Below are 26,962 nucleotides of genomic sequence, written 5' to 3'. Positions count from 1 at the left end.
TACCAATGAATCACCGCCTCTGAGGGCAGGACCGACTAGGTTGCGCCTTCTCCAACGGTTCAATTCTTTTGCGTTTCTTCTTGCTCCATGGACTTGAATACGGTGAATATGATGGAATGGATCAGCCGGAAAAGTAGTATACAGTACCGAATACACAAAATATCTGACAGAACATTGCACTGGCAACGAATTAAGCTACGGAGGTACAAGTTACCCATAAAATGACTCAATGAATAGGAGGAAAAGAACATAGAACGGACGAAGATTCGTCCGTTGTAGGTTTCCGATAGAACTCAGAGCCAGGCCGCAGCAAGTAACCCCCCACCCCCTTTCTCAGGGGCAGTAGGCAGAGGCACGACAACAGGTAGTAAACGATGGCAAATACACAAGCAATCCGGGCTTTGCTACACCCAGTTATATCATGAGTAAGTTTCCATACGAAACACACTGCACCTACATTCATCAGTCATTTCCTATAGGGCAAGGCAACAGCACGATGAGAATGTGTTGTAGAAGGGAATGAATTGCAGCAAGAGGTATCTAGTCTATATCTATGGCACAGCGAGTCCAATCAAAACGTCAAGGACAGTTGACTTCTAAAAAAGTATGTACAAAGAAAAAGAAAGCTCCAAGTCGGTATGCCTTAGATGGTGATGTCCGCCGAGGCGCGGATGTCGCGCGAGCTGGAGCCGACAGAGAAGGTGTACTTGCCCTTGGCAATAGCCCACTGCTGAGCAACGGTGTCCCAGTAGCTCACATCGCGTCTGCGGACGCTGAAGGTCACGTCACCGGCGGCACCGGGGGCGAGGTCGATCTTCTCGAAGCCGCGGAGGACGCGAGGGGGCTGGGCGGCCTCGGAGGGGAAGCTGATGTACAGCTGGGCAACCTCGGCGCCCTGGACGCCACCGTCGTTCTTAATGTTGGTCTTGACGCTGATGACTTCTTCGAAGAGGTCCTCCTCACCACCGGGGACGAGGGTGCCGGTCGGGTAGGTGGAGTCGGCGGCGGTCTGGTTGGTGACCTTTGCGTCGACCTTGCCGTAGGTGAAGGCGGTGTAGCTGAGGCCATGGCCGAAGGGGTAGCGAACGGTCATGTTCTTGGAGTCGAAGTAGCGGTAGTCGATGAAGACGCCCTCGGTGAAGTCGCAGTCCTCCGTGTAGCAGATAGAGACGGGGTAGTCGTCGGCGTCCTTAGCGATGGTGTGGGACAGCTTGGCGCTGGGGTTGACGTTGCCGTAGAGGATATCGGCGATGGCGTTACCGCTCTCCTGGCCGAGAAGACCGGAGTAGATGACGGCGGTGATGTTCTCGTTGTCGATCCAGGCGTCGAGGATGCGGGGGCCGGCGGTGTTGACGACGACGACGGTGTTGTTGCAGTTGGAAGCGACGGAGGTGACCATGGCATCCTGCTCGTCATCGTACAGGAGGCTGCGGTCGCCACCCTCACCGGAGTAGGAGTTGATGAAGGCAATGCAGACCTCCGAGTTCTCGGCGTAGTTGGTGAAAGAGGGGGTCATGGCGGTACCCTGGCCAAGGTTGCCGAGGCCACCGCCGCCGCCGCCGGTCATACCTCCGCCAGTGCTGTTACCGCCCATGCTGCCGCCCATGCCGCCACCGGTGCTGTTGCTGGAAGAGCCGCCGGGAGGGCTACCACCGCCGCCACCGCCAGACATGCCGCCGGAAGAGGTAGAGGTGTAGGTGTTGTTCAGGAGCCACCAGATCATGCTGTTGTCGTCAATGGCGCGCTGAGTGATGGCCTGGAAAGGGGTGACCAGGTAGGGAAGCGAGAGCTGGCCGGAGCCGGTGCCGGAGGCAAGGTGACCCTGGTAGACGTCGCTGTCGGTCCCCTGAACGCTGAAGGGCTGGTTAGGACCGGCGAGAGCAGGGCCGGCGTGGGCTCCGAAGAGGGAGATGGTGCGAGGCTTCTGGAGAGGGAGACCAAGACCGGAGGTGTTGGAGTTCTTGAGCAGGACGATGGACTCGCCCGCGACCTGGCGGATGAGCTTGGAGTGGTTGCCGCGGACGTCACGGTACTCGGTGGTGGAGGCCTTGGAGGGCTGCTTGCCGTCGTCGAGACCGACGTAGTAGTATCCAATGACGTTTCGGACGACCATGTCGTCGAGGCGGGCCTGGGTGAAGCTGCCGTTGTTGATACCGGCAGTGAGGATGTCCTCGGTCCAGTAAGTGCTGGAACCGTAGTCGAGACCAGCGTTGGCGGAGCCGTAAGAGGTAGACTGGGAGTTGACATCGGGGAAGACGAGACCGAGGAAGCCGAACTCCTTCTTGAGGAGCTTGCTGACAAGGGCATTGTTCTCGCAAGAGAGGGTGTCGTTGACACGGGTCATGCCGCACATGACAGCCATCATACCGGCCTGAACACCGTCGGCAAAGGGCCAGGAGTAGAGCTCGTGGATGGTCTTGTCATCGGCGTTGGATGAGTAGACGTTGGTAGTGGTGGCAGAGATACCAGAAGATCGGTTGGTCTCCTGCTCGTTGAGAAGGAAATGACGGCCACCGGCAATGACACCGGCCGAGTTCATGCCGGAGATAGCCTTGCCCATGGCGATACCCGTGAGGTAGGGGTCGGAACCGAAAGTCTCGGGGGTTCTTCCGCCATAGGGGGTGCGGCCGAGCGGGCCGGCCTCCGGTCCGTTGATGAGGTTGTAGCCCATGCCGTAGAACTCGTCACCGATGGCCTTGAACTGCTCCTCGATGAGCTGACGGTTCCAGCTCATGGTCAGGGCGTTGGCCATGCTGAAGCCGGAGACGTAGAACTGGTAGTTGATGCCGGAAACACCATCCTTGTTGTTCAGGGCGGTCCAGGTGGCGTTGCCGGTGACGCTCTGCCCGGTGATGATGGAAACCTTGGCGGCGGTGTCGAGAGTCGCGACAAAGGCCTTGGCCTTCTGGTAGGCATCGTCGAAACGGCCGAGGGAAACTGTTGAAGTAGGGTTAGGTATGAGTGTAAAACTTAGCACTTAAGAGCTGTGTAAGTACATACCATATCCGTCAGCGAGAATGGCGTTGGTGAGGGTGGAAGAAGAGTTGGAAGCAGCAATAGCAGAAGAAGCGAAAGAAAGAGCGGCGAGCGCGCCCGCAGAAGTAGAAACCTTCATGCTGGGCAAGGAAAGCGAATGTCTAATAGTGGATGAAGCAAAAGAATGAAACTGGTTGATGGGTGTTCATCTCAAGTCTACATCTTGGCGAAACGTCTGAACTTATATCAAAGTTGTGTTTCCATGTTTTCCCATGTGTTCTCCTGTTTGCTCCTGTTTCCCATGGATTGCAGTTTCATGCTCCGCCGTCATCGTTGCGTGGCCGATGGGGCGATAGCGCCGACGTCCCGAGTTTACCTCCGTAGTTCGTGGTGATGATGATCCACGGTGAGCCCCATCCATCGGCGAAGTTCCACGACCCGGCATGTGGGGGGTGCTCCCGGACACCGGGCTCAGATCTCGGCCTTATTCTTCAAGGTCTTGTTCACTGATACGAAAAAACCACCTGGATACTGTCAAAACCATATTCGTTTGAATTGCCAAAGCTCACTGTATTTTCTGTATATTTTCTCACGATTAAAGAGCTATTCTACGTTGGGGGGTTTGCTATCAAATCTCTGGTGTTGAAGTTTGTAAGCGGCGGCGGGAGGCGATAGCGCGCGTCGCCAGGAGACTCACGATAAATTAAGGCTGCGAAGCGGGCCACATCTGAGCCACATCTCTAATGGCGTTTAAGTGTCTTTATCATGGAGACTCCGATTTCCCAGGGTCAAATGTATGCGAGAATTCTTTTCCACGGCGGCGGAAAACCCGGGCCCCATACCGGGAAATCCGAAATCTACGTGGGCGACGCGTGGCTGTCTCCGTAGAGGGACCTCGAATAATGCTATCCCCTGCTCGACGCACTAGAAAGCTAGAAACTCTGCAATCTGAGCCCATGGACTTGGGAAAGGGAACTAAAACAAGCGGCCTCGCCCTTGGTGGCTACCGGGCTAGAATGCGCAATGTTCTAAAAGGGGTATTTTGTCTGCTCGCAGATCCCGGAGGCGATCTTGACATCTGCGAGCTAAACCACGTGGATGGTAGCATTGGACTATCCCAATCATAATTCACAAGTGCGCCATTTTGCTTGGCGATGTTATCAGATGGACGATGCTAGCTGAAGTGTTGGACTCTTGAGTTCCAAATCTCAGGTCTTGATGGAAGCTGATCCGTAGCTAAGTCAGAGGCGTCGAGATACCTCACGGTACGGCCACTACGGCCGGATCTCGAGACCAGTGCGTATGGTTACGCGGCAAAGCTTTGGATGCGTCCGTGGGGCTGGTGATAGGGTGACAGTGAGTCGATGGCGAGACATAGGGATAGGAGGGCGGGCGAGGCCGACATCAACAATCAAAACTTTACATGGTACCCCACTCCATCTTTGATAGGAGTCGCCGCCATGCCGCTTCTTCACTTCCAAAGTTCCTACTCGGCTTGGAGAGAGTCCCGCCGGCACAATCGCTCCGGAGCCCCTGACGTTGGTGATAACTGTTGACTGTTATGCAGATTGTTACATATTGAAAGTCTTTGAGCCACAGCACCGCCTTGGACCGGATAAACAGCGTGTGACCCCGAACATGTGTCTTAGGATCCGGCTCTAGAAATAGAAGAGGGCGGCCGCGCAGGCGATGAACTAGTAGCAACGGCTCTAAGAACGGGTGAGCCGCATCGGCCGGACATAACTCTAGCCCCCCGGCCCGCTTCAAGGGCGATAACCGAAGCTTGGCGATTTTGAGAATGCTCTAAGGAGCCCGAATTCTCCGAGCGACGATGCATACGTCACCTGCACTGCGTTGGCTCTCACCTTATCGCACATTTTACACTTTAGACTTGTAGCCCGCGATGTTGTTAGTGCTGAGCAGAGGCAGTTCCTCGTTGATCATTTGACTTGTATGAGCTAAGCATCCATAAGCGCCAGAAAGGATAATTCATACCGTCAAAGCTCTTTCACACGGCGCGTGTCTGAGTTAGCCTAGTTCTTCCTATTCTTCCACGGGAATGGTCGGTGAGCATGCTCGGTGTGCCTGCACAACTTGGTCCGTGTACGGTGAGTCTCGGTAAGAGACTACGCACCTTGCTGGTCTCGGTGTGCTCGGTGTGCTGGGTATGCTCGGTGTGGAGGTGTGGGGCCAATCGGGCGGGCTCTCAAGGTGCCTTAGGCGCCGGCGATTGCATCATCCCGGCCGAGGCGCTCGACAATGCCGAGCCCGGTGCTTGCGACTTTTACGCCTCATTGTGCATCATCGCCGCGTTTGACACCCAACCACGTACAGTCCTATTGCTGTTTCCCTCCCGCATCATCCGGAAACCACGTTGGCCTCATGTTTGCTGTCTGAACTCTCCAATTGTGGTGAGTTGCGCCAATCTCCGCCCATCCCCGTGATCGGATCGTTTATCGATAGCTCGGCCCAGCTCCCTTCACCCCGCCATCCGCTGACACATCTCTTACCGCAGACCCCACGAGGAAGATGATCGAGTTGCGGCGCAGGGCACGATTACGATGATCATCCGAGCCGTCACCAAGGCTCCTTTGGCCTGCCCTCGGGGCATCTCTCACACCCAATTCTACCGACCGTCATGGCTCCCTCAAAGCCCCCGGGCTCCCATTCGCGTCTTTCAAACGAGCGCACCTTCGAGACGCGACCAACCGAAGCCGCCGGCGACGACAAAGATCGATAATGGCGCCGAAAAGACCGCGGCACAACTGCTAAAGGCAGAACCTGCCAAGGTGAAGAAGAGTACGGCCGTCGATCCTCTCGCAACACCCGAAAAGTCAACGCAGGAGCAGCGTAAGGCCGACTGGGCCATCATGAAGGAGATGTCGCGATATTTGTGGCCCAAGGACAGCTTGAGCACAAAGTTTCGCGTCGGACTGGCTGTTTCCTTGTTGATTGGCGCAAAGGTCCTGAATGTGCAGGTTCCCTTCTACTTCAAAAGCATCGTGGATTCTATGAATATCGACTTTGGCGCAACCGGCGGCACGGCAGTGACAATAGCGGGGAGCATGATCTTGGCATACGGTGCGACGAGGATAGGCGCCACGATCTTCCAGGAGCTCCGAAACGCCGTGTTTGCTTCTGTTGCCCAAAAGGCCATCCGCCGAGTCGCTTGCAACGTCTTTGATCATCTGCTGCGGCTGGACCTCAGCTTCCATCTGTCAAAGCAGACCGGTGGACTGACAAGAGCGATTGATCGGGGTACCAAGGGCATCAGCTTCTTGCTGACGAGCATGGTCTTCCATATTCTCCCAACTGCACTGGAAATCTCAATGGTCTGTGGTATCCTGACGTACCAGTATGGCGCCAAGTTCGCCGCTATTACGGTGCTCACCATGGTTGGGTACACGGCCTTCACCATCTGGACGACAGCTTGGAGAACAAAGTTCAGGAGACAGGCAAACGCGGCCGATAACAAGGCATCGACGGTTGCCGTAGACTCGCTGATTAACTATGAGGCTGTCAAGTACTTCAACAATGAGAAGTTCGAGGTCGCGAGATACGATCAGGCCCTCCAGGTCTATGAGAAGAGCTCCATCAAAGTCGCAACTTCGCTAGCCTTCCTCAACAGTGGACAAAACATCATCTTCTCCTCGGCGCTGACAGCCATGATGTATCTGGCTGCTAACGGCGTTGCCCAAGGCACGCTTACTGTTGGTGATCTCGTCATGGTCAACCAGCTCGTGTTCCAGCTCTCCGTACCGCTCAACTTCCTCGGCTCCGTCTACCGTGAGCTTCGCCAGTCATTGCTCGACATGGAAACACTTTTCAATCTGCAGAAGGTCAACGTTTCCATCAAGGACGTGCCCGACGCGAAACCACTGGCTCTGTCCAAGGGCGGACAAATTAGATTCGAAAATGTCACCTTTGGCTACCACCCCGATCGCCCCATTCTCCGCAACTTGTCTCTCACCATCCCCGCCGGCAAGAAGGTCGCCGTCGTCGGCCCCAGTGGCTGCGGAAAGTCAACCCTGCTCCGACTCCTCTTCCGTTCCTACGACGCGCAGTCTGGCCGCATCTTCGTCGACGATCAGGATATCCGCCAAGTTCAGGTGGACTCTCTCCGCCGGGCCATTGGCGTTGTTCCCCAGGACACCCCGCTTTTCAACGACACCATCGAGCACAACATCCGATATGGCGACATGTCAGCACCCCCGGAGCGCGTCATCGCCGCCGCTCAGCGCGCCCGCATTCACGAAATCATTGAGCGGTTCCCCGATGGATACCAGACCAAGGTGGGAGAGCGTGGCTTGATGATTTCCGGCGGAGAGAAGCAGCGTCTGGCCGTCAGTAGACTCCTTCTCAAGGACCCGCCTCTGCTCTTCTTCGATGAGGCTACCAGCGCGTTGGATACCCACACCGAGCAGGCTCTCATGCTCAACATTAACAGCATTCTGCGTGAAAAGGCACGGACCAGTGTATTCGTGGCTCACAGATTGCGCACCATTTTCGACGCGGACCTCATTATCGTACTGAAGGAGGGCAACGTAGCCGAGATGGGCACCCATCGTGAGCTGATTGACAGGGGTGGACTCTATGCTGAGCTCTGGAGTGGTAAGTCGCTCGCCTTCTGTGACTGTGATAAACCTACTGACGTTTTCTATAGCCCAGGAAACCCTGTTTGATGCCGATGGCCAAGAACGCGAGCAAGCAGAGGATACCAAGAAGCCACCTGCGGCACGCTAAAGATACCATGTCTACTGAGTTTTATTTATTCGAAAATCACAACAAGCATTCTGCTTGACCTCAACTTGAAACTACCTCTTCCTCGTTAATGCTAGGGCCGGAAGAGACTATCGTCCGTCTTCTTCCTAGGAACTCTACCCCTCCTCTGTCGCTGTCGTGCGGACAGGTACGACATTCTGTACCTCCATCCGGTCACGCTGGCTCGTTCGTGATTTGGTAACCAGGTATCTTTTGGTTCCGCCGTACTCGTCCAAGTCGGGACTTCCTCGCGTGAAAACTCCTGCAGAGCCGTGCCTTTTCGAAGCGGTCTGAAAGTCCTATTTGCCCATGCTGCAATCAAATCCCACTTGTAGCCATACAGAAATGCTAATCCTATGACCCCGAAAGTGACGGGGAGGGCCGAGATCCAGAAGATCTTTTGGTCGTAGTTGGTATCTCTGATGTCGGTCGTATTCATTCCAAAAAAGCTTGTGACGAATGACCTAAAGTTTATGATCAGCCTCAAAAGTTCAACAATTCAAGGTGACAATTGACTTACAAGGGCAAGAAGAACAAGGTCACTATGGTGAACACCCGAATCGCCTTTCCATGTCCCTCATCAAGGATTTCAATCCTCTGCTTCGTCTCGTCTCTCAACACCCTCACCTTCTTCCGAAGAACTCCAAGCGCCCTGTCGCGCTCCGCCAAGCGACGCTGCTGTCTGCGCACGCACTTGCTCTCGAGTTTGAACAGAGACTTCCGTTCTTTGTAGTAGATCCAGTCGGTCGTAGGGTACTTGAAAGTCAAAGGGGAGAAGAGCCTCTGGTACGCCCTCAGCATGCCCTGTTGGGAAGCGACCACCATCTGCAAAGCCTCCAACTCCTCTTCGAGAGCATGGATCTCTACAAAAGCCTGCCGCTTCGGCTTTCGGTTGGTGTTGAACCGGAGTCTTGCGGTGTGGTTCCGGTAGTGGCTGATGAGATCGACCTTATCGTTGGTGCCTTGCTTGGAGATGTTATTCTGCAAGTTGCTAATCAGCGCGACTGCCAGGAACTCAGGACCTATTGGCGCAATAATGATTCTGTCCATGTCGCCCCTGCTGGTTCCCAGGAGGATGATATCCTCCTTCGCTCGGTCGAGGTGATTGCGAACACGCTCTCTGATTGCTGCTCCATTCCTCTTGAGATCCATCAAGCGTCGCTCAGCATGACGGCCGTATAACGAATCAGGAGTGATAGTGAGCCTGTTCATCCAAGAAATCTCCTTGGCCTTCAGCACGAAAAGGCCGACGATCTGCTCAAAAGCCTCAACAATGCTATTGGGCAGATGAGGCCGGTTGTCGTGGCAGTTGGCCGAGTCGCTCAAGCTGGTTACGCTCATGACCAGCTTGTGGAGTTCCTCCGTCCGGTCAACCATGTCTAGTAACTCTTCATAGAAGAGCTCTAGACACGAAACGACTTCGTTTCTTGGAGCTTCCTTCGATCTGATAGTCGAGGATTCTTCGACTTCATGGCGGCGGATCCAGACGAAACAGGGATCATCAAATACCCGACCCTTTTTCGCTTGGCGCAGACACGGAGTTCTCATGTGAATCTTGTGCCAATGTTCGAGTGCTTCTTCTGGTGATAGGTACCCTTTCATCTTGTCGCAGTCATCACAATCGCCTAGAGCTCTTGACCCTGAGATTGAGGCTGACTCTCCTGGCGGAAAGGGCGTAGTTGGCCGTGTTACAAACCAGGAACGCTGATCCGTTCCTTTCATCTCATCGATCGACCACTTAAGCCCCTGAAAGATGTTAGTTCAGACACACACGTTTGCATTTTGCTTGAAGCCCTCACCCTCAATATTGCGTCGACTGAACCCCAGAATCGTTTACAAACCGGATGATGAACAAGACGCCCCTCGTCGGGAAGAAAGGCGCTGAGCATGCTTCGAGAAACGCTGAAGATTCTTGACAGGAGGAATGATTCATGGTCCTTGGAATTTCTCAGCTTCCAAGGATCATTAACAGATCGGAGATCTTCGCATGATGAATTGTGTACAGTTTGGCGGAAGTGTGTGTTGGGTTCAACCTTCGGATCGAACTCATTTTCTTCATTTTCGGTAGACCCGAACAACGTCGACGCTTGAGCTACAAGGCTTCCAGTAGACCCCTCGCGTTCAATGCTGGTCTTTAGATCTGGTTCATGTAGATCGGCGTCAGCTACAGATTTTGATCCTGGATTGACGTCCAGCCTCGAGTTGGTCTGCGCCATGCCCTCAGTCACTTCTCCAGTTGGTTTGGGTGGAGATAATTGCAGCATGCTAGCTAATCGCTGGGCAAGCTCGCCCTTGGTACATTCGAAAGAAGCCTTGTACCATTTTCCCACTTTATCCGACTCGATAGTCGCATTCAGATTACCCAGTAGCTGAGTAAGGGTCTTTTCAATCTCAAGCTGTGTTCTCTTGTCGTCGTCCCATGTCAATCTCCAGGCAAGAAACGGTACAAAGCTGAGATCGTCTAGATTCAGTGGCGGTAAGCTTGTGGAGAGAAAACCCGTCCCAAATCCCCGATCGGGACTTTGTCTGGTCCACGAGCCGTTGAACGAACTTGCATCACTGCGTGTCCTTCTGAACTGCTCCTGATCAGTGAGCCAAGATGGAAGTGGCTCTGCCTCTAGGGGAGAGTCGCGGGCATAAGTAAAGCTTCGAGTTCTTGAACGGCTTCGACGTCGTCTATGACGCGACACAGGAACGTCGGGCGTGAGGTTCGATCTCAAGCTCCTCGTTGACATAGATCGCGTTGTTTGTCCGTGAACACGTGGGAGAGTAAATCTTCTTTCCTCAACAACCTCGACATATGACTGGCTAGGCTGTAATCGTGGGCTACCAGTCTGCACAAGGAAACCATTGTCAGCTTCGTCCCGTCATGAGAATGATGTAATTACGTACTGTTCCACTCGTCTGATCCAATGCTTCTGTTTCCTTTTTAAGCTTGAAGAGCCTCGGGGCTCCAGCACCCCCAAGCGAGACAGATGACTCGAAGTTGGCCATGTTTCTCATCCTGAAGCTTGTTTCTGACATGGATGTAGTCAAGTCAACAGTGCCATCGAGTGATGCATTATCAACGCCCAAGTGTGAGTCAAAAGACATCGTTGACGTTTCAAACGCGTCGCTTCCTACCTGTTCTAACCCGTCCTCTGAAGGACTCGAGGAGTCACCACCGTGTTCCCACATACCAGGATGCAGTACCATTTGCATATCCATGTCGATCGGATCCAAGTTTGTGGCTCTCGAGTCGGACCTGAATGAACTAGGTGAATGGTGGAGAATTATCAGTACATATGGCGCACAAAGACGTAAGATCTCATTCGTGTCTTACCTCCGGCGCGACGCTCTGCGGCTGCCCAGATTACTCCTGCTACCCGCAGTGAGGAGCTTTTCCGATAGAGCCAGGAATTCCTCGTTGGGTCTCCGCTGAGCCTCGTGTTTCTCTCGGATTCCGAAGACATAGTCCTCAATGGTCTCGCTCGCAAGTAAGTTCAGCCAGATATCTGCTGTGATTATGCCCCAATAATCATTGACTAACACGTAAGCAGCTGCATTGACAGGACCTTGTCCCTTAAGTGCCAGTGCTACCGCATGCTTTAGGAAGTCCTCCAATTCTTAGTAAGATTCCTGGTGGGATGGATCTGGTGTCAACCGTGAACTAACTGCATATTTCCAGTCTGCTTTGACGACAACATGATACCGGCACATGGCTCGTTCGTCAATGAGTCTGACGGTGTAAAGTCCCGCAGATGATCTTGTCCGGTCAATCTTGATCAGATTTTGATGTATCTCCGGCGACAAAAGTTCTGAAAAGGTGACGATCAGGTCTAATTTGGTCAGGAGGTGTAAGCGAGTGTCTCTGACGCGCGCGACCGGCGACTATTTAGTAGATGGAAAACTTACCTGCACCAATTATCAAGGTCCAAATTTGCGGAACCTTCAATTTGGGTGGTCCATTCTCGTCAAGCTTGAAATTTCGTCCTCGAGACTCATTGTTGGGGTGTGTTTCGTCGTCATAGCCATACAGAACTTCTCGAAGACTCCTCATATAGTGCTTCCCGGGGAATCTTTTGGCTGAGTGCCTGTCGGTAAGAAGAAGGTGAGGTGAAGAGATGAAGACTACAGGTTCGGTATCAGAGGTATCTTCGTCTTCATAGACCCCAAGTGAGCTGTTGTATCTCCCAATGTATTGGATCATTGAGCCAGGTTCGAGGTAAGAGCCATTTTCTGAAGATCTTCCACATTTCGCAGCAACTTCTTTGAGAACTGTTAGTGCTACTAGTCTTAGTGATTGGGATATATATGGACAGTCTGATATCAGAGTCTTTACTTGTCGGTCAGTGACCACGCTTCCGTGTTTGTGAAGTTGTTCACGACTGTTCAAAGCTTACCTCCATAGTCGCGATGTTCAAGGACTCGGACTGTACGTGTCTAAAGTATCTTTTGTCAGATTCGACATTTGCCTCATGATTCGGGTTATTCTCACAGCCATCGTAACCGAACAAGGGAATCGTCTGTAGCCCCAAACTCATAGTCTTCCGGGCAGGCAAGAGTGATCTTTTGGTTGCCGGCTCGATCCATGTAGAACTCTGCTGCATGCACTGTACTGAGTTCCGTCTTAGCTCCATTGATGAGATCCGACTTTTCTTGATTCCAAGCCAGAAGCTTGCCGGCAGTAGAGTTCATGTCATTATCCATGGATGATTTTGTGCTGTTCAGGTTTAGAACCCCTGAGTAGATCACTGGACCTTCAAGATCGTCCCAATCCCAATCCGTGTCATCTAGTGTCGACTCCCTGTCCTCGAGTGCAGAGAAGTCCTCGAATTCTCCCGTCTCTAGCTGCGGCGTCTCCGTATCAGGTGCGTTGACGTTGATCCAGTCAAAGCCTTGATCTTCATCTCGGGGGCCCGCCTCATCGCTTTCGCCGAATTCAGAAGCCCCTTGGTCTGAACTTCGAATTCTTTTACTCAGTTCGAGAAGTTCCTCAATGTGGTCCTGTCCGAGTGCCAGCTGAACCACAATTGTGTCCCCATCTTCGGCAAAGGAGTACCCAAGATGTATCAATGCGCGCTTGGACACAATACGTGAAGGAATGCGCGTCGTGCCGCGTTTTGGGCGAGAGTCGCGTTGAAAGGAGCTGACACTGGGCGTTGGTGAACGGGAAGGCGAGCTTGGTGAGTCTGACCAATCCTCGAACCCATCTTCTTCGAAACGAATCTGCTTAGGCTTGTTCGCCATGGCTTTGGCAGCCAGGGAGAGTTCCCGAGCATGAAGTGCTCTGGTGTTGGAAGCCGTCCGTTGGTGTGCCCAATGGCTTCCGCTACGCAAGGCTCGGAGACCAATCCATTGCGGCGGTCAGTCACAATTGAAGCTCAATAGTTTTGGTGCTGACGGATTTTGCGATAGCTAAATTTCTCGCAGCCTTGCTTACTTAGGATGCCGCTCTGAGCTAACCTCAGCTGGGATTCAGCTTTGCAAGGGTTGCATGCATCATGACGCAGCTTACGGTGCATTTCATCCACACACCATTGTAGCATCGTGCTCAGCCAACCTCCTTCGAACGATGGCAGGAGACCATCAATATTTTGAAGGAAGGAGACGGAAGTTTCTGCATGCAAATTGGCGCCGAGGTCAACTCTGACTTCTTCTCGCGAAACCCAACAATATTTGCTTCCTAATGACAGGTAAGGAATCGAGACAAGCTGCGGACTTCCAACCCACGTTGTTCAGATCTTCAGTACCTCAGTGAAGTTTTAGTCAACATGTATACGGAATGATGGTTGACACATCGAGGAGCGATACCTGTGGACTCGTCTGAAGACAAATTGATAGCTTCCATTCGCAACGAACAGTATTCGGGGCCAATTCAACCCACACAACGTCCGCCAATTCCTCGGTAAGTTGCAAATCGTTGAGGTTATATCGATGAAACCATGATGCTTCTGACTAGTCTTTCAGTGGCGCCCGAGTCAACTTCTATTGACTTGCGGGTCAAGGTGACGGCGGACAAAACCCACTGCCTCCGCTCCATGTTTCGGCGGCATCACGTCGAGCCCGGTTCACCGACCCACTTGACGGAGATGTTTGTTTTCTCCGGCCGGCCACGTAACAGGATATCTCTCAATGGCAACTCTCTATGGCATATGCTGATCCAAATCATATAAGAACATGCCCTCTGAATTGTCCTCGTGTTTCGTTTCCCCTTCTCCTTGTTCACACCACATTGTACGCATTCAAACGCAGCTATACGTCACGGCATCTGAACTCAAGCAACGTCACAGACACACACCAAACTCGCCGTTACCGGATTGAGTATGACGTTCATTGAGAACCCTGCTGTCCCCAAGGGATCAATTGCAGTCATCACTGGCGCTAATGGCTACATTGCGTCTCACATCGCAGACCAGTTCATCCGACATGGATATAAAGTCCGCGGAACGGTCCGTAACCCGAAGAAGAGTGCTTGGCTTGTCCCACACTTTGAGAAGAAGTACGGGGTAGGGAAGTTTGAACTACATGTGGTTTCTGATATGCAGGTCGATGGCGCGTATGATGAGGCTATCAAAGGTGAGTGCTGCTGTGCCCCCCGAACACAACGTCAAGCTCCGAGAACCCCCCCTGCTTCATGCATGCATTTTCGAGTGCACCATTCTAATGTAGGATCATCTGACTTAATATCATAGGGGCGTCAATCTTCGTGCACACTGCCACCGTCATCGACTTCAACGGCGACCCGGCCGAAGTGATTGGAGGCGCAGTGAAATGCGGGATGGTCGCTATCAAGGCAGCATACAAGGAACCAAACATGAAACGGTTCGTCCTAACTTCATCAGCCTCAACTCTCATGCCACTCAAGAAGGAAAACTTCTTTGCCCTAAAGGGCCAGACGGTGGATGTGGACACATTTGGTCACGACGCCAAGGCATTGGCTTGGGCGCCTCCTCCTTGGGGCGTTGAACACGGCGGAGCAATTTACGGCGCAAGTAAGATGGAGCAAGAGCAAAACATCTGGAAGTTCTACGAAGAGAACAAAACCAATCGGCCAGATATCGTGGTCAACTCGAGTAAGTCGGCGTTCAATACTGCCTGATGCAACATAGAAGAAGCCTCGTTCATGACATGACCGCACATGCTTACTCTTATCCTCTTTGCAAGTTGTGCCAGACTTCAACTTTGGGCGAAGCATTGACCCTTCGCAAACTGGAGGCTCGTCGTCGTTCGGCCTCATTGTCGAGCTCTTCGAGGGAAAGACTCTCCCCGAACTTTGGCATCTTCCCCACTACTTTGTCGACGTCGAGGATGATGCTGCCTTGCACGTTGCGGCGGCTATTCTGCCTGATGTCAAGAATGAACGCATCTTCGCATTTGCCTATCCAATGAACTGGGACATTATCTTGGATATCCTTCGGAAGCAGAATTCGGGAAGGAAGTTTGCCGATGATTTCCACAATGAAGAATATCCAGTGACAGTGAAGCCCATTGCGAGGGCAGAGAGCCTGCTGAAGAGGCTGGGCAGGCCGGGTTGGATCTCTTTGGAGCAAAGCATCGCAACCAACACCGAGCACCTGAAGACTCTGGACAGTGCATAGACGGGTTTCAACGAGCTTTTTAAAAAATCAGACGAGACTTTCAACATATATGAGATGCGGTGTGATGCACGATAGCCGCTCGACCAGGGTCTTCGGGCGTCATCGAGGGGAAGATGCTGACTTGCTAGCACGCGCTTACACCCGTTCGCTCATAAGACCGTGGATTGGGCACTCTGAATTAGCGCAATCCTTCGTGCGCACCTCACTGGTTGTATCGGAAGCAGATGCGAGCGAGACGATTTGATTGAGGATGCAGTTGCGTTTGCCATGTACGGTGACTCTCGACGCGTTCCTGGGTTATAAACCCCTCGTTGAGGATTGGCCAGTCACCTGCATGTTTTCCTCGATCCTTCGGCTTTATTCTTGGGCATCCATGTTCATGACGAATTGAACGAGCCTAGTGTAACATTCCCAATCCAGCGATACGCACCGGCGGGATAACTCAAAGCCAAACTTCGGATGACGGTATGGTGCGCCTCCGAGACAAAAACAACGGTCTATCTACCCCTCACCGAGACCACAGCTCTTCATCATAACCAAGTGCCTCACATATCGTTGGGGTAGTTATTTGTCAGACAGCTGGTGATGGCTTCGACTAATGCTTCCGAGTCATTTGGCAGCAACCAGGGACTTTGGCAGTCGCTCCAACAACATGCGACATCACCAATCATCACCTGGCTGTTGCTACCACTCCTGGGCATAGCCTTCCTCCGCCATGTCTTGCGGCCAAAGGCAAACGAGCCTCCGAGCTTGCCGGGTCTCATCCCCTATGTTTCGAATACATATCAGTACATCACCGACAATAGCAGATTTCTCGAGCGCGCTACCGAAGCATTGAAGAAAAGCAGTGTCGTGAAGTTCAACCTCGGCGCCGACACTGTGTACTTGGTCGCAGGCTCTCACAATGTGCAGAAGCTATTTCGCAACAGCTCGAATAACACGCTCAGCTCGGACAAGTTCATCGTCATGGTCAATGGGAGGGTGCAAGGAATGATTGACGAGGACGTGGCGGTAATGTACAACGATAGATCTGGTCGTCTAAAGACTCCGGCTGCGGGATCTGAGAGCATGCCTGAGAATCAGAGGTTCTGGGTTGGCTTGCATCACGTCTTCAACGAGCATCTCTTCCGCGCAGAGGCTACTGCAAGATTGGCGGAGTCTTTCATCACCTTTTTCGGCGAGAAGCTTGACCAGCAGCTCCGTGACGAGTGGAAAACCTTGCAGCTGTTCAAGTATCTCAAGAAGGATATGGCAGAAGCTGCGACTATCTCACTTGCAGGGCGGAAGCTGATTGAGGACCATCCGGAATTCGTCGACATTTTCTGGGAATTCGACACGATTGCGATGCAGCTCATGTACGGCCTTCCGACTTGGATCAATCCGAGGCCGAAACAGATTCAGCGCAAGACCCTATCAATGATGTCGGACTTCCTGACTGATGCATGGGCTAAGTTTGACTGGAACGGGCCTGATGCCGACGCCGATTGGGAACCGATCTTTGGCTCGAGACTGCAACGCGAACACTCAAAATTCTGGGAGAAAAAAGGATTCTCGCTTCAATCGCGTGCTGGGATGTACATTGGAAGTATCACAGGGTAGGGAACCCAGTTTCTCCTCTGGTTGTGGAAGTAGCCTGACTGACGTGAGAACTTCCGTGTAGCATCAACTCGAATTCTGTGCCCCAAACGGCCTGGGCTGTCATGGAAGTGATAAAAGATCGGTCGCTCTTCCAGGCGGTCCGCCAAGAGGTCGACTCGGTGTCCATCGTTGATCCCAATACTGGAAAGCCAACCTTTGACGTGGCAAAGCTAGTTACCCTGCCCTTGCTTCAGTCCATCTACGTGGAGACACTGCGAATGCACGTGTCCATCAACATCACCCGCGAAGTGATGGAATCAATGGAATTGGATGGATATCATCTCAGTAAAGGCTCTTTGGTGCAGGCACCGACGCAGATTGGACATCGTGAAGAGTCAGTATGGGGTGTCGAGGGGCACCCTGCGTCGGAATTCTGGGCGCAACGTCACATCAAATACGTCGAGAAAGAGGACGAAGATGGCAAGCTTCATCAAGTCAAGGAGTTTTCCGTAGCCGGAAGACCGAGCGATTTTTTCCCCTACGGTAAGCCGAATACATTCGGCCATCATCATGACCTGGGCTAACATGTGTGTCGTAGGTGGTGGTGTGTCCATGTGCCCTGGACGTTTCTTTGCTAAGCAGGAGATCATCCTGGCTGTCGCTATGATTACGTCTCGATTTGATATTGAATTTGAAGATTGGGTCAGCTTTGATGGGTCGCATTCAGAAAGGCCTCCTATGAATGACAAGGCGTACGTAGGTGCGGGAGCTGTGCCGCCGGACAGAGATATGCGAATACGCTGGAAGAGACGTTGGTGAGCATTTTTGGTGTTTTACTGAATTCAAGTTCCTCTTGTAAGGATGAAGTTCGGAAGAACGCGTGAACAACTTGCGAAAACAAATCGAATCGTGGCGCTCTTGCCTGAACTCGGTGATGAGATCGTCATGAATGCTTATAGTGGCTGTGTGCACATTGAGGGGAAGTGAGAGTAATGCAGCAATGCCATTAAGGTCATGATCATTATGAGTTAACTATGAATACAACAAGGTATAGGTACAGTGCTCGCTTCCATTGAACAAATCCCTTAGTTCATGCGGTAAACAGCATCCTTCTTGAAGTATCTGCTAATGTCATTGTCCTCGCCGCACTTGGTGCAGGTGTGGAAAACCTTGGCTCCGTCATGTCCTGGGCCGTAATGGTCAGGGCCCATTCCTTGGGGTCCCAGGCCGGTGGTGCCAGGGACATGAGAAGAGTGCGTACCTTGGTTTAGACCGGAAGATCCAGTGTTTCCTCCGAGACCAGTGCTAGCAACGTTGCTGTGGGTGGTGCCGTGGGTGCCGTGAGTACCGGTAGGAGACTCGTTGTAGGGATCGAGCATACTAGTCTTGGGCACGCCGGGCTCGTTGCCGGTGAGGCTGGAGCGGTGGTGATCATGGACACCACCGGCGTGGGTGCCAGTAACACCGCCATGGGTTCCGGTGACGCCGCTGTGGGTTCCGTGAGTGTTGTGTCCAACAGAAGAGTTGACGCTGCCAACAGTGTTGTTGCCTCCGAGACCAGACTCGTGCAAGTCATCACGGCGGTGTCTGTGAGCAGCCTGTCCAGCAGCCACGGCAGCGCCAGCACCAACGCCAGCACCAATACCAGCACCAGCAGCTCCGTGTCCGGTGCGCTCACGACCCATGTCTCTGTCTCTCATGCGAGTGTCGTACGGGTCGTTGACGTTACCCCCGGACAGAGCCGCCTGAGGGTTGTGAGCAGCGCTGTGAACGCCGCTGTAGGGGTCACTGCCGGCACCGCCAACTCCAGCACCGGAGCTGTGGGGGTGAGTGAAGTCACGACCCTCCATGGAGCGGTCGACGCTGGAGGCAGGGTCGTGGTGTGTGGACGCCGCGGGGTTGTAGTGGCCTCCACCAACAGCCTGGGGACCCCCATGGCCAACAGCAGACTCATTGGGGCGCAGAGGCAGGTCCGTGTTGAGAGCAGAACCGTCGCGGCCAACGTCGCCCCAGTAGGGGTCTTGGGCATTGGTGCGCTCAGCGTTGGCAAGGTACTCGCCCTTGTAGGGCTTGTTGTGGCCAACACCGTGGCCGACTTCGACACCGGAATCATGGGGGCGGTGGGTGCCGGTGAGACCTGCGCCAGGCGCGCCGCGGTGGTCACGGTCCGAATCAACTCTGGGATCCAGCTTGTTGGCAGCTCTTCCGGAATGAGGACCGTGAACACCATCGGGGTCATTGTAACCGGTGGTGGTGTTGCCAGCGACACCTCCAACACTTCCAGTAGTACCGTGAGGGTTGTTGTGCAGACCTCCGGCGTGGCCGGTGCCGGTGGTGTTGTCGTAGGTGTTGCTGCCAGTCAGACCCGTTGTGGGAGCACCACGGTGGTCGCGATCGGAGTCGACTCTGGGGTCGAGCTTGTTGGCAGCTCTTCCTCCATGCGGGCCGTGGACGCCATCGGGGTCATTGTAGCCCGTGGTGGTGTTGCTGTATCCTGCGGTGTTGCTGCCAGTCAAGCCTCCCGTGTGGCCGGTGGTTGTGCCGTGAGTGGTGCCGTAGGTGTTGCCGGTCAAGCCGGAGGTGGGCGCGTCGCGGTGGTCCCGGTCAGAGTCCACTCTCGGATCTGCCTTGTTGGCTACTCTGCCGGCGTGAGGGCCGTGAACTCCATCGGGATCATTGTAGCCAGTAGTGGTGTTGCTGGTGTGATGCGTGCTGGTGCCGGTAGTACCAGGGACGTGGCTTCCGGTGGTGCCGGTGGTGCCTCCGGTGTAGCCACCGGTTGTGTGCTTGGAGGTTCCGGTTGTGGTAGAGTCGGAGGGGAATGCGCCGGGTGGCTGGTCGCCCTCGTATGTGGTCTTTTGAGGGTGGTCGTCGCTGTGGAGGGCGTTCTTAATTTTAGCTCCCAAACCCATGATTGCTGATTGACTTATTGAAGTTGTAGAGGTAGTAAAGAGATGTTAGTGTTGGTAGGATAAAGGATTGAGGCTTGATTATTGGGGTATCAAAGTAGCTTGTGTTGTGTTGGTATCAAGTTGTGTTGTTGACTATTCTTCTGAGACGATTAGGCTGAGGGACAGAGAGCATCAAATACTGCTTCTCGAGACATGATGCTCATCCATTCTCGTCCAACAACCAGCGTGATGTCACCTTCGTCAACTTCCCTAGCCCAGAGGTCCAGACCATCTTGCCGCCGTCTTCGCAGTATCAGCAGGCCATGTCTCAGCTCCGAATTGTGTTGCTATGAGCTCATGTGGAGTTCCGCTGGCAGAAAACTCAGCTCCCGAGCGCAAAACTTCGGTTCGAGAAGCACCTTCATGACGGCGAGGGAGGGATTCATGACGTGAACTGCGGGGATGTGTGATCGAGCTTCCATCCGCTCCCGCAGTAGTGGAAGCTTGTCTCCGGTGTTGAACGCGCTCCGGCACACGGATCCGAGGAGGTTCGCCCTTGAAAACAGGGAAACGGCCTCTCCACTCACGATGTGGGATGTCCCTCCATTGGCAGTCGTCATTTAGGAGGGGCGCCACGAGAACACCCGCCACACGGTTACGTTACCCCAGGAAATTCAGGTTTAGCTGGTGCCACAGTGGCTGTCATATGTGGCGTTGTCTGATGGATGGGGATCTGCTGGGTGCAGAATTCGGTCTTGACGGTTCTGACGCTTGAGATCCAGTCAATGGCACCGGCTGACGCGTCGAGAGTCTCTCATTTGTCAAAGTCCTTGACGGAAATCCTGGAAATTGCATGGCCAACAATGGCCGTCTGCGAGGTTAGTGTCACTCAAGGAGAGAGGGGTTTGAGACGAGAATAGGTAGCCGATGGCAATGCAATTATGTGGAGGTAAAGCCCAAGTATGACGCGGTTGTGCAACCAACATGAAGATTAACGCAAACAAGCTCATTCTTAGTCCTTGAGAGCTGAATCTTACGCATAACTGCGCGGAACCAGGAATTTGAGGCGTTCAACATCGTCTGCTACATGGATTCGAGACCATCACCAGGCAAAGTCCTTGTCATTGCCATGCTGCGATTGCCTGCCGCCTTTTTCTTCGTTCTCTGGGTGCCTAGCTATTGCGATCGCTTCTTCTGGCTGTGCCTTGTAAGCGCTAAGCCGTCAACCCATGTACCCTGCCCTATTGAATGGGTTCATCTGCTCAGTCGCTGTCCCTGATCAGCGGCACCACCCCAATCCTCTTTTCTCCGACCAAACTCAATTCTTCGACAGGCGACATCCTCTTCGCTTGCACTGATTTCTTATCAAGGAGCACAGCATACCAAAAATGTGACTTGGGGGCTCTTTGAGCCTTTGAGGCCAAAATGTGATGAGCGCTGGTTCGTCAATGGCACGCCTTCATGTTAGAACTTGGCAAGGGCCGGACGTAGCTCGCGCCCGAGACAGCAGCCACTTGGGGGATTTTCGTCTCTTTACCCCGCCTGAAATCCTACGCTAAACTCTCTCGTCAGCTCTCTGAATCGTGAAGGCTATTGCTGATAGAGGCGTTCCGTCGCGGGGGAATGCCCATCTCTTTATAATCATGTTATATCGGATAGAATGTGCCGTGCGGAATGACTGGTCTTGCGCAAGTTTCTCTGTCGAGTGACATACCTAGCATCCTACTGAGACCTAGCTCAACCGTTTAGTCCATCACGTTGTCCGTGCCGATAGCGCCGCCAACATGCTGAACCGTCGTGGGCCGATCTCGAAAATCATCGGCAGCGCTGTCGATGCCGCAAAGAAATTCCAGGGAGATCAGAAACAACCGACACCAACGCAACAGAATAGCAATGTGCCCACTCAGCCAGTCCAAGCAGGCTCATCAGTCGCATCTGGCCATGCAACAGTAGCCCAACATCAAGCGACGGGGGATGATTGCGACGTTGACGAAAATTGGACCCTAGCGCTGGACGAAGCCCAGCAAGCCCAGTCACAGTCCTCCGGCAATCAGCATGGGGCACCAGTTGAAGACATCGAGGGAATGCTGGCAGAATTCATCGTTCAACACCCACCACCAGAGACCTCTAACCTCGGAAGCGAGAGGCCCGGTCTACCAATGCCAGTCATACTTCCTCAACGTCGGCCCGAGTCTCGACACCGCGGTTTCGTGCGGGCTTACGCCCCGGTCCTACAAGAATGCGGCATAGATCAAGCCACCTGGCTCGAGTTCCTTGACGGCTTCGAGAACAGCATCAAAGGAAGTCCGTGGTTCGGGGTCGTGAACGCCGGCGTCATGGGTGCAGATCTCGCTCACACAATCGTTGGTGGATTTGCGCCCATCACCATGCTTGTGACGCTCTCAGTGCAGACGGGGCTTGAGGCATCGCGCAGGGGCTACGTCAACTACAAGCAAAACAACTACCTAGAAGTCATGAACGAAAACTCTTTCAAACCTCGTGGCTTGTATACTCTTATTGTAAAGTACAAGCCGTCTAGCAGCGAAGTCGTGGAGAACATCGATCTGGATCACAATATCACCCAGGCCGTAGAAGGCAGCGAGAAACAGAGCAAGTGGAAGAAGCTACTGCACTCGGGTTCGAGTACAACAAAGAGCGAGGCTGAGATCCCCGAGCCAGCGCCGCTCGTCTTTCCTCAACTCGACGAGATGGATGAGGGGCAAAAGCAAAACATGGTGAAGAAGTTCGGAGACTCCATCTCAAAGTACTACGATCGAAAGGCTACAGACAGATTTAAGAAAGAAAATCCTGATTCGAAGCTCATGCAAGAAGATTCATCCGAAGAAGAAGGGCCGGAGGTTTCCAGTTCGACGGAGGGGCATAAGGGCCCAATTCGACGTCTGAAGCAGAGACGACAGGAACGCTTCGAGGCGTCAGGCAGAGAGCGGAAGTTTGGAAAGGAAGCTCGCGAGAAGCGGAAGAGAAACCGGCCGCTGAAGAAGTTGATGCGACAAGATGCGCTGTACCTGATGGTTGTCAACCTTCCAACTTTAGATGAGATGGATGCGGTCCTTGCTCAAGTCCAAGGACAGTGAGTGGACTCAAGTGATGAAGCTGTATCTGGAAAAAAAACCCTCCCAAATGTCTTGAGAAAAACAATGCGTCATTGCCCCTCCATTGATAGATTTGAAGTGTCAGCCAATTGTCTACATCGACTTCGTATCAACACTCTGAACTCCTCTTTCAGTGACGGAAATCTCTTGTGAAACCGAATATTCCATGCTCGCCTCCAAAATCCTGGGTCCTTCAAAGTTGGCAGCAATTTCTTCCAGCTTGAGTCCTTTGGTCTCGACAAACGTAAAGTATGCTATGACGAGGAAGACCACATTCCAGGAAGCGTTGATGAAGTACAACTTCCACCCCAAGTCTGCCATTGCGTATGCCATTGTGAATGAAGCCAACAGACTATTCAATGTCAGCAGAGAGTTTTGAAACGAACAGCGTGGTAAATTTACCCGAAGCCAGAGTCCAGCATGCGGAAGATTGCGATCCCCGTAGCTCGGAGCTTGTACTGCGAAACTTCCGTGGGATACAGACTCGTCATTGGCGTGATGGAAAAGGCGTAGAACCCTTGGAACAGGAAGATGACTGCAATCGTGCCGTAGATTCCGGATTGGTTGGTTGATTCGCCATATGCTACGGAGATGTTAGTCATTGACCCTCCCTCAGGCCACGTTCACGGCAATTATGCCGGCCGAAGGCGTGGGTTAGAACTCACTCTTAATGAGGCCGCCCACAATGTAGAGCATGGCAATCATCCCGCCCACACCAATGAAGGTTTGCTTCCTTCTACCTAATATATCGAGCATGAAGCTGCCAAAGACTGCAACAGCAAATGACCAACAGTTCAGGATGACTTGAATCTGTGTTTGCTTCACTGTGTCCCTGATACCAGCCTGACTCAAAATCTTGGTAAGGTAAGACCTAGCTCGGAGTAAGCAAAAGTAGAAGTCAAGGTATCTGAAAATGACACATACGAGATGATAAAGTTGCCAAACATGTTGATCATGGGACCAAATGTGCAGAGAATGGCGAGGCGTTTCCGATTGGCGGGCGTGGATACGATCTCTCTCCACGGGTTTCGAGGATACTCCTCTTCCTCCTTCTTCATAATGCTTCTGATCTCATGCAAGCTCTCCTGTCCTTGCTGAATATCTTCGACCCCCTTGCCCTGCATGATAACAGGAACCTCAAGGGCCTCATCATTACGGCCTTTTGCAATCAGCCAGCGTGGGGACTCCGGAACGAATGGCACTAGTATCACTGCCAACAAGCTTGGCACGAACTGAAGAAGAGAGGGAAGACGCCAAGACCAAGTGCTCTGGATGTTTTGGCTGCCGTAGTTGACAATGGCTGAGGCCAAGCTTCCCACGTAGAAACAAGAAAAGAATAGACCGAGAATTCGGCCGCGCTTGCGAGCTGGCAGAAGTTCTCCGAGCAGAGTGGGAGCAGCGCCATTGCTGATCGCAGAGCCGATACCAACAATGATTCGAGCGATGACGAACATGGCAATGTTCTGCGCTGCGGCTTGGAGAATAATGCCAACTACTGTGATGACTGACGCGACCAGGATGGCTCTTCGACGCCCGAAGTAATCTGGCACCGGCTGCATCAAGAAGGCACCCAGAATGCCTCCCATCCATGATGCCGCGTTGTTCAGACCTTCTAAGGCAGGAGTCAAGTGGAAGTACTCGGTGTATGAGGGAAGGATAAGGAGGCCGTTCATGACTGAAGCATCGTATCCTAGAGTCTTTGATTTTCTGGTTAGTAAAATGCTCCAGTTTTGGGGAACGGTACTTACTGCCGAGTTCACAATGGCCACAGCCAGAAGCAAAGGAGACAACAACTTCAAGTTGGCCGGTACCAACCTGGAGACATGTTTACGCTCAAAACCCATGTTGCTGATGTGTGGCTTTGATTACAAATCGCCTGACTTCTATCAATTATCATTCCATATTGTCGCATGGCTTCTTGGTCACCCTTATATCCCATTGATTGTAAGTCGTGGTAATTTGTGATCTGCTCAAGTTGATTGGCTGTCTCGAGGTCTCGGGTGAGTTCGGGCGAGCCTATCGCTGGCCCACTTGGTAACTACCGGCTGGAACAGAGTTACTATCCCAGATTGCCATCGCGGGGAAATGTCACCTTTCATACGAGCTTGTTCCCTCGGGCGAGTTCGGGCGGGTCTTGACAGACTGAATCATTGGCTCGGCCGGCGGCGCGACTTGACATGGGCGGTCCTGGGGCATGGAATATCGCATCGAAAATGCCGAAAGACGAGCGGTGGATGATAAGCTACTTAAGATGGCATTTCTCATAATTTTGGCCGCCAACACATTCAAAGCCCAGCTCACCAGAAACCTGAAGTAGCAAAAGACTCCTCCTAAAGATGCCCGGAGGCGTCCGAAAGTGGCCCGCATGGCCGGAATACACCGACAAGGACGCCCTTGAACCAAAAGACCCCGACTTTCTCGACACCAAGAAGACAATTATATCCCAGTACGGTGCCGAGGCGTTGACAGAGAGTTGGCTTCGAGTCTGTGAACAGCTCAAGGCTGTCACTGATGAGATAGTCGACAAGGGTCGTGGCATTATTCCAGTCTTCAACGCCCGCATGCTTCTCGACAAGGGCTTTACGGAAGCCGAAATGGACGAGGCGAAGAGAGTCGGCACCTTTGTCATTCGTGAGGTGGTTCCCAAAACCGAAACCACTCAACACTACGCAGACCTTAAACACTGCGTTGCCGAAAACAAGCAGAAGATCCAGGGATGGCCAAAGGAGACCCCTTCAATGCTTATGCTGTACGACTCCCCCACCCAAAACGCCGTAAGATCACACCCAAACCACCTTCAACTTCAACGCCTTCTCAACCAGCTTTGGCACGATGAAAGCGGTGAAGATACGTCACCAGACCCTTTGGTTTACTATGATGGAGTACGAGACAGACCTCCGCGACAGAAATTCCTCGGACTCGGGCCGCACATTGACGCCGGGAGCCTAGCTCGATGGGCAGATGCGGCATACAGAGAGGTATATGGCAACATCTTTTCCGGAAAGCCTGAGCTACATGATCCCTATGACCTCAGCTTGCGGAAAATCGCAGACCAAGAGTTATACCCAGGCGTTGCTCATTCATCGGTCTTTCGCTCATTTCAAGGGTGGACTGCCCTGACACGAACTGCCCCGAGCGAGGGAACACTCCTCGTCTACCCCAACGTGGCTACTGTCATTACATACATGGTTCTAAGACCATTTTTCAAGCCTCCCGTCGACTCTGTGGACGTAATGGATGCGACCAAGTGGACTCTTGATGAGTCCGGTCTTTTCCCCGGGACGGTCAAGACCTAGAGCCAGTGGCTTAGTCGTTCGTCGCATCCTCACCTGAGGCTGGAAGAGTGCTTGATTCATGTACCAAAGATGGAGCCGGGCGACACTGTCTGGTGGCATGCTGATGTAAGTTGTGCTGCGTTTTAGATTTTGCAGCGGCTAATTATTATGATATAGGTCTGCCATGCAGTTGATCCAGTGCACGAGGGATCGGAAAATGCATTAGTTTTGTATATCGCCGCGTGTCCCACGACTATAAACAACAAGGCGTATGTGAGAAGACAACTGTCCGAGACTCTTTATGGAAGACCACCGCCAGACTAGCAAGAAGGAAATGACTTGGACGAAAGAACACTCAAGGGATACGTGGGACTGAAGGACTTGAGTGCTGAAGCAAAGCTTGCGTTTGGTTTTGGGTTGTGAGGTCGACGGAGCTAAGATAAGATAAAGAGAATGTCACTTGATGTCATGAATAGTATGCCTCTGTGTCTCCCTTGTCCAACGAAGACCTAAGGATGGCAACTGCTCTCTCCGCTATGGCGTTGCGTGATTTGACCTCGTCCAGGTATTCAATGGCGAGTTGAACCTCGTCCGTAAAGTCAACTTCAGCCCCAGCTTGTGCTCTATTGGATTCTCTGAGAAGAAAGATGGCAGCAACGAATATGTGCATCGACAAAGCCCTTAAAAGCGAGTTAGCGCCTCTCCCGGCATTCCGGTATTCGGAGACTTACCACTGTCTTCGCATTGCGACTGGTTGATCCCAATTATGGGTTATCCAGATGATGTCC

General features: G+C 52.9%; 10 protein-coding genes across 10 annotated transcripts; 5 read left to right on the top strand and 5 right to left on the bottom strand.

Annotated features, from left to right (window-relative positions):
• Positions 1-643: 643 nt before the first annotated feature.
• BDZ83DRAFT_593561 (glycoside hydrolase superfamily) lies at positions 644-3,115 on the bottom strand (the record flags this gene model as incomplete). Its single annotated transcript, XM_060506638.1, has 2 exons — positions 644-2,937; positions 3,001-3,115. 2 exons carry the CDS (start codon positions 3,113-3,115, stop codon positions 644-646), a joined length of 2,409 nt encoding a protein of 802 aa, XP_060357927.1.
• A 1,225-nt stretch (positions 3,116-4,340) lies between these two features.
• BDZ83DRAFT_724668 (ABC transporter) lies at positions 4,341-7,719 on the top strand (the record flags this gene model as incomplete). The annotated part of the gene is made up of 3 exons (XM_060512680.1): positions 4,341-4,364; positions 5,562-7,587; positions 7,640-7,719. The coding sequence occupies 3 exons, from the start codon at positions 4,341-4,343 to the stop codon at positions 7,717-7,719; spliced, it is 2,130 nt and encodes a 709-aa protein (XP_060357926.1).
• Positions 7,720-8,253: 534 nt separating this feature from the next.
• Positions 8,254-9,953, bottom strand: BDZ83DRAFT_593547 (uncharacterized protein; the record flags this gene model as incomplete). Its single annotated transcript, XM_060506637.1, has 2 exons — positions 8,254-9,339; positions 9,537-9,953. 2 exons carry the CDS (start codon positions 9,951-9,953, stop codon positions 8,254-8,256), a joined length of 1,503 nt encoding a protein of 500 aa, XP_060357925.1.
• Positions 9,954-12,136: 2,183 nt separating this feature from the next.
• Positions 12,137-13,412, bottom strand: BDZ83DRAFT_643338 (uncharacterized protein). Its single transcript, XM_060509665.1, has one exon. The coding sequence runs from the start codon at positions 12,964-12,966 to the stop codon at positions 12,211-12,213; it is 756 nt and encodes a 251-aa protein (XP_060357924.1). The 5' UTR covers positions 12,967-13,412; the 3' UTR covers positions 12,137-12,210.
• BDZ83DRAFT_657839 (NAD dependent epimerase/dehydratase) lies at positions 13,406-15,317 on the top strand (the record flags this gene model as incomplete). The annotated part of the gene is made up of 7 exons (XM_060510989.1): positions 13,406-13,412; positions 13,561-13,624; positions 13,679-13,724; positions 14,010-14,225; positions 14,265-14,295; positions 14,412-14,792; positions 14,884-15,317. 7 exons carry the CDS (start codon positions 13,406-13,408, stop codon positions 15,315-15,317), a joined length of 1,179 nt encoding a protein of 392 aa, XP_060357923.1.
• Positions 15,318-15,902: 585 nt separating this feature from the next.
• Positions 15,903-17,714, top strand: BDZ83DRAFT_593564 (cytochrome P450; the record flags this gene model as incomplete). The annotated part of the gene is made up of 3 exons (XM_060506639.1): positions 15,903-16,912; positions 16,978-17,438; positions 17,494-17,714. The coding sequence occupies 3 exons, from the start codon at positions 15,903-15,905 to the stop codon at positions 17,712-17,714; spliced, it is 1,692 nt and encodes a 563-aa protein (XP_060357922.1).
• Positions 17,715-17,722: 8 nt separating this feature from the next.
• Positions 17,723-19,970, bottom strand: BDZ83DRAFT_189392 (uncharacterized protein). Its single transcript, XM_060501584.1, has one exon. It carries the CDS (start codon positions 19,805-19,807, stop codon positions 17,981-17,983), a length of 1,827 nt encoding a protein of 608 aa, XP_060357921.1. The 5' UTR covers positions 19,808-19,970; the 3' UTR covers positions 17,723-17,980.
• Positions 19,971-21,855: 1,885 nt separating this feature from the next.
• Positions 21,856-22,608, top strand: BDZ83DRAFT_542139 (uncharacterized protein; the record flags this gene model as incomplete). Its single annotated transcript, XM_060503408.1, has 1 exon — positions 21,856-22,608. A coding segment is annotated over one exon (753 nt), but the record flags the coding sequence as incomplete, so codon positions are not given.
• A 328-nt stretch (positions 22,609-22,936) lies between these two features.
• Positions 22,937-24,748, bottom strand: BDZ83DRAFT_770025 (general substrate transporter). Its single transcript, XM_060515335.1, has 5 exons — positions 24,648-24,748; positions 23,818-24,596; positions 23,565-23,770; positions 23,302-23,482; positions 22,937-23,251 (listed from the first exon to the last, which is right to left on the bottom strand). Exons 1-5 carry the CDS (start codon positions 24,741-24,743, stop codon positions 22,993-22,995), a joined length of 1,521 nt encoding a protein of 506 aa, XP_060357919.1. The 5' UTR covers positions 24,744-24,748; the 3' UTR covers positions 22,937-22,992.
• Positions 24,749-25,235: 487 nt separating this feature from the next.
• Positions 25,236-26,498, top strand: BDZ83DRAFT_770014 (uncharacterized protein; the record flags this gene model as incomplete). The annotated part of the gene is given in 3 exon segments (XM_060515334.1): positions 25,236-26,183; positions 26,196-26,300; positions 26,352-26,498. 3 exon segments carry the CDS (start codon positions 25,236-25,238, stop codon positions 26,496-26,498), a joined length of 1,200 nt encoding a protein of 399 aa, XP_060357918.1.
• Positions 26,499-26,962: the final 464 nt, after the last annotated feature.

This window comes from Colletotrichum acutatum, assembly GCF_030867785.1.
Source record: "Colletotrichum acutatum strain CBS 112980 chromosome Unknown BDZ83scaffold_220, whole genome shotgun sequence".
Lineage (NCBI taxonomy): Eukaryota > Fungi > Ascomycota > Sordariomycetes > Glomerellales > Glomerellaceae > Colletotrichum > Colletotrichum acutatum.
This window is presented reverse-complemented; position numbering and strand designations above follow the sequence as displayed.

Bases quoted from the DNA above. Each gene is read 5' to 3' on its own strand.
- BDZ83DRAFT_643338 (XM_060509665.1), bottom strand. From the start codon at position 12,966: ATGGCGAACAAGCCTAAGCAGATTCGTTTCGAAGAAGATGGGTTCGAG.
- BDZ83DRAFT_189392 (XM_060501584.1), bottom strand. From the start codon at position 19,807: ATGGGTTTGGGAGCTAAAATTAAGAACGCCCTCCACAGCGACGACCAC.
- BDZ83DRAFT_770025 (XM_060515335.1), bottom strand. From the start codon at position 24,743: ATGGGTTTTGAGCGTAAACATGTCTCCAGGTTGGTACCGGCCAACTTG. The intron at 24,597-24,647 runs GTAAGTACCGTT...AGAAAATCAAAG, and splicing joins TGGCCATTGTGAACTCGGCA to ACTCTAGGATACGATGCTTC. The intron at 23,252-23,301 runs GTAAATTTACCA...GACATTGAATAG, and splicing joins ATGCTGGACTCTGGCTTCGG to TCTGTTGGCTTCATTCACAA.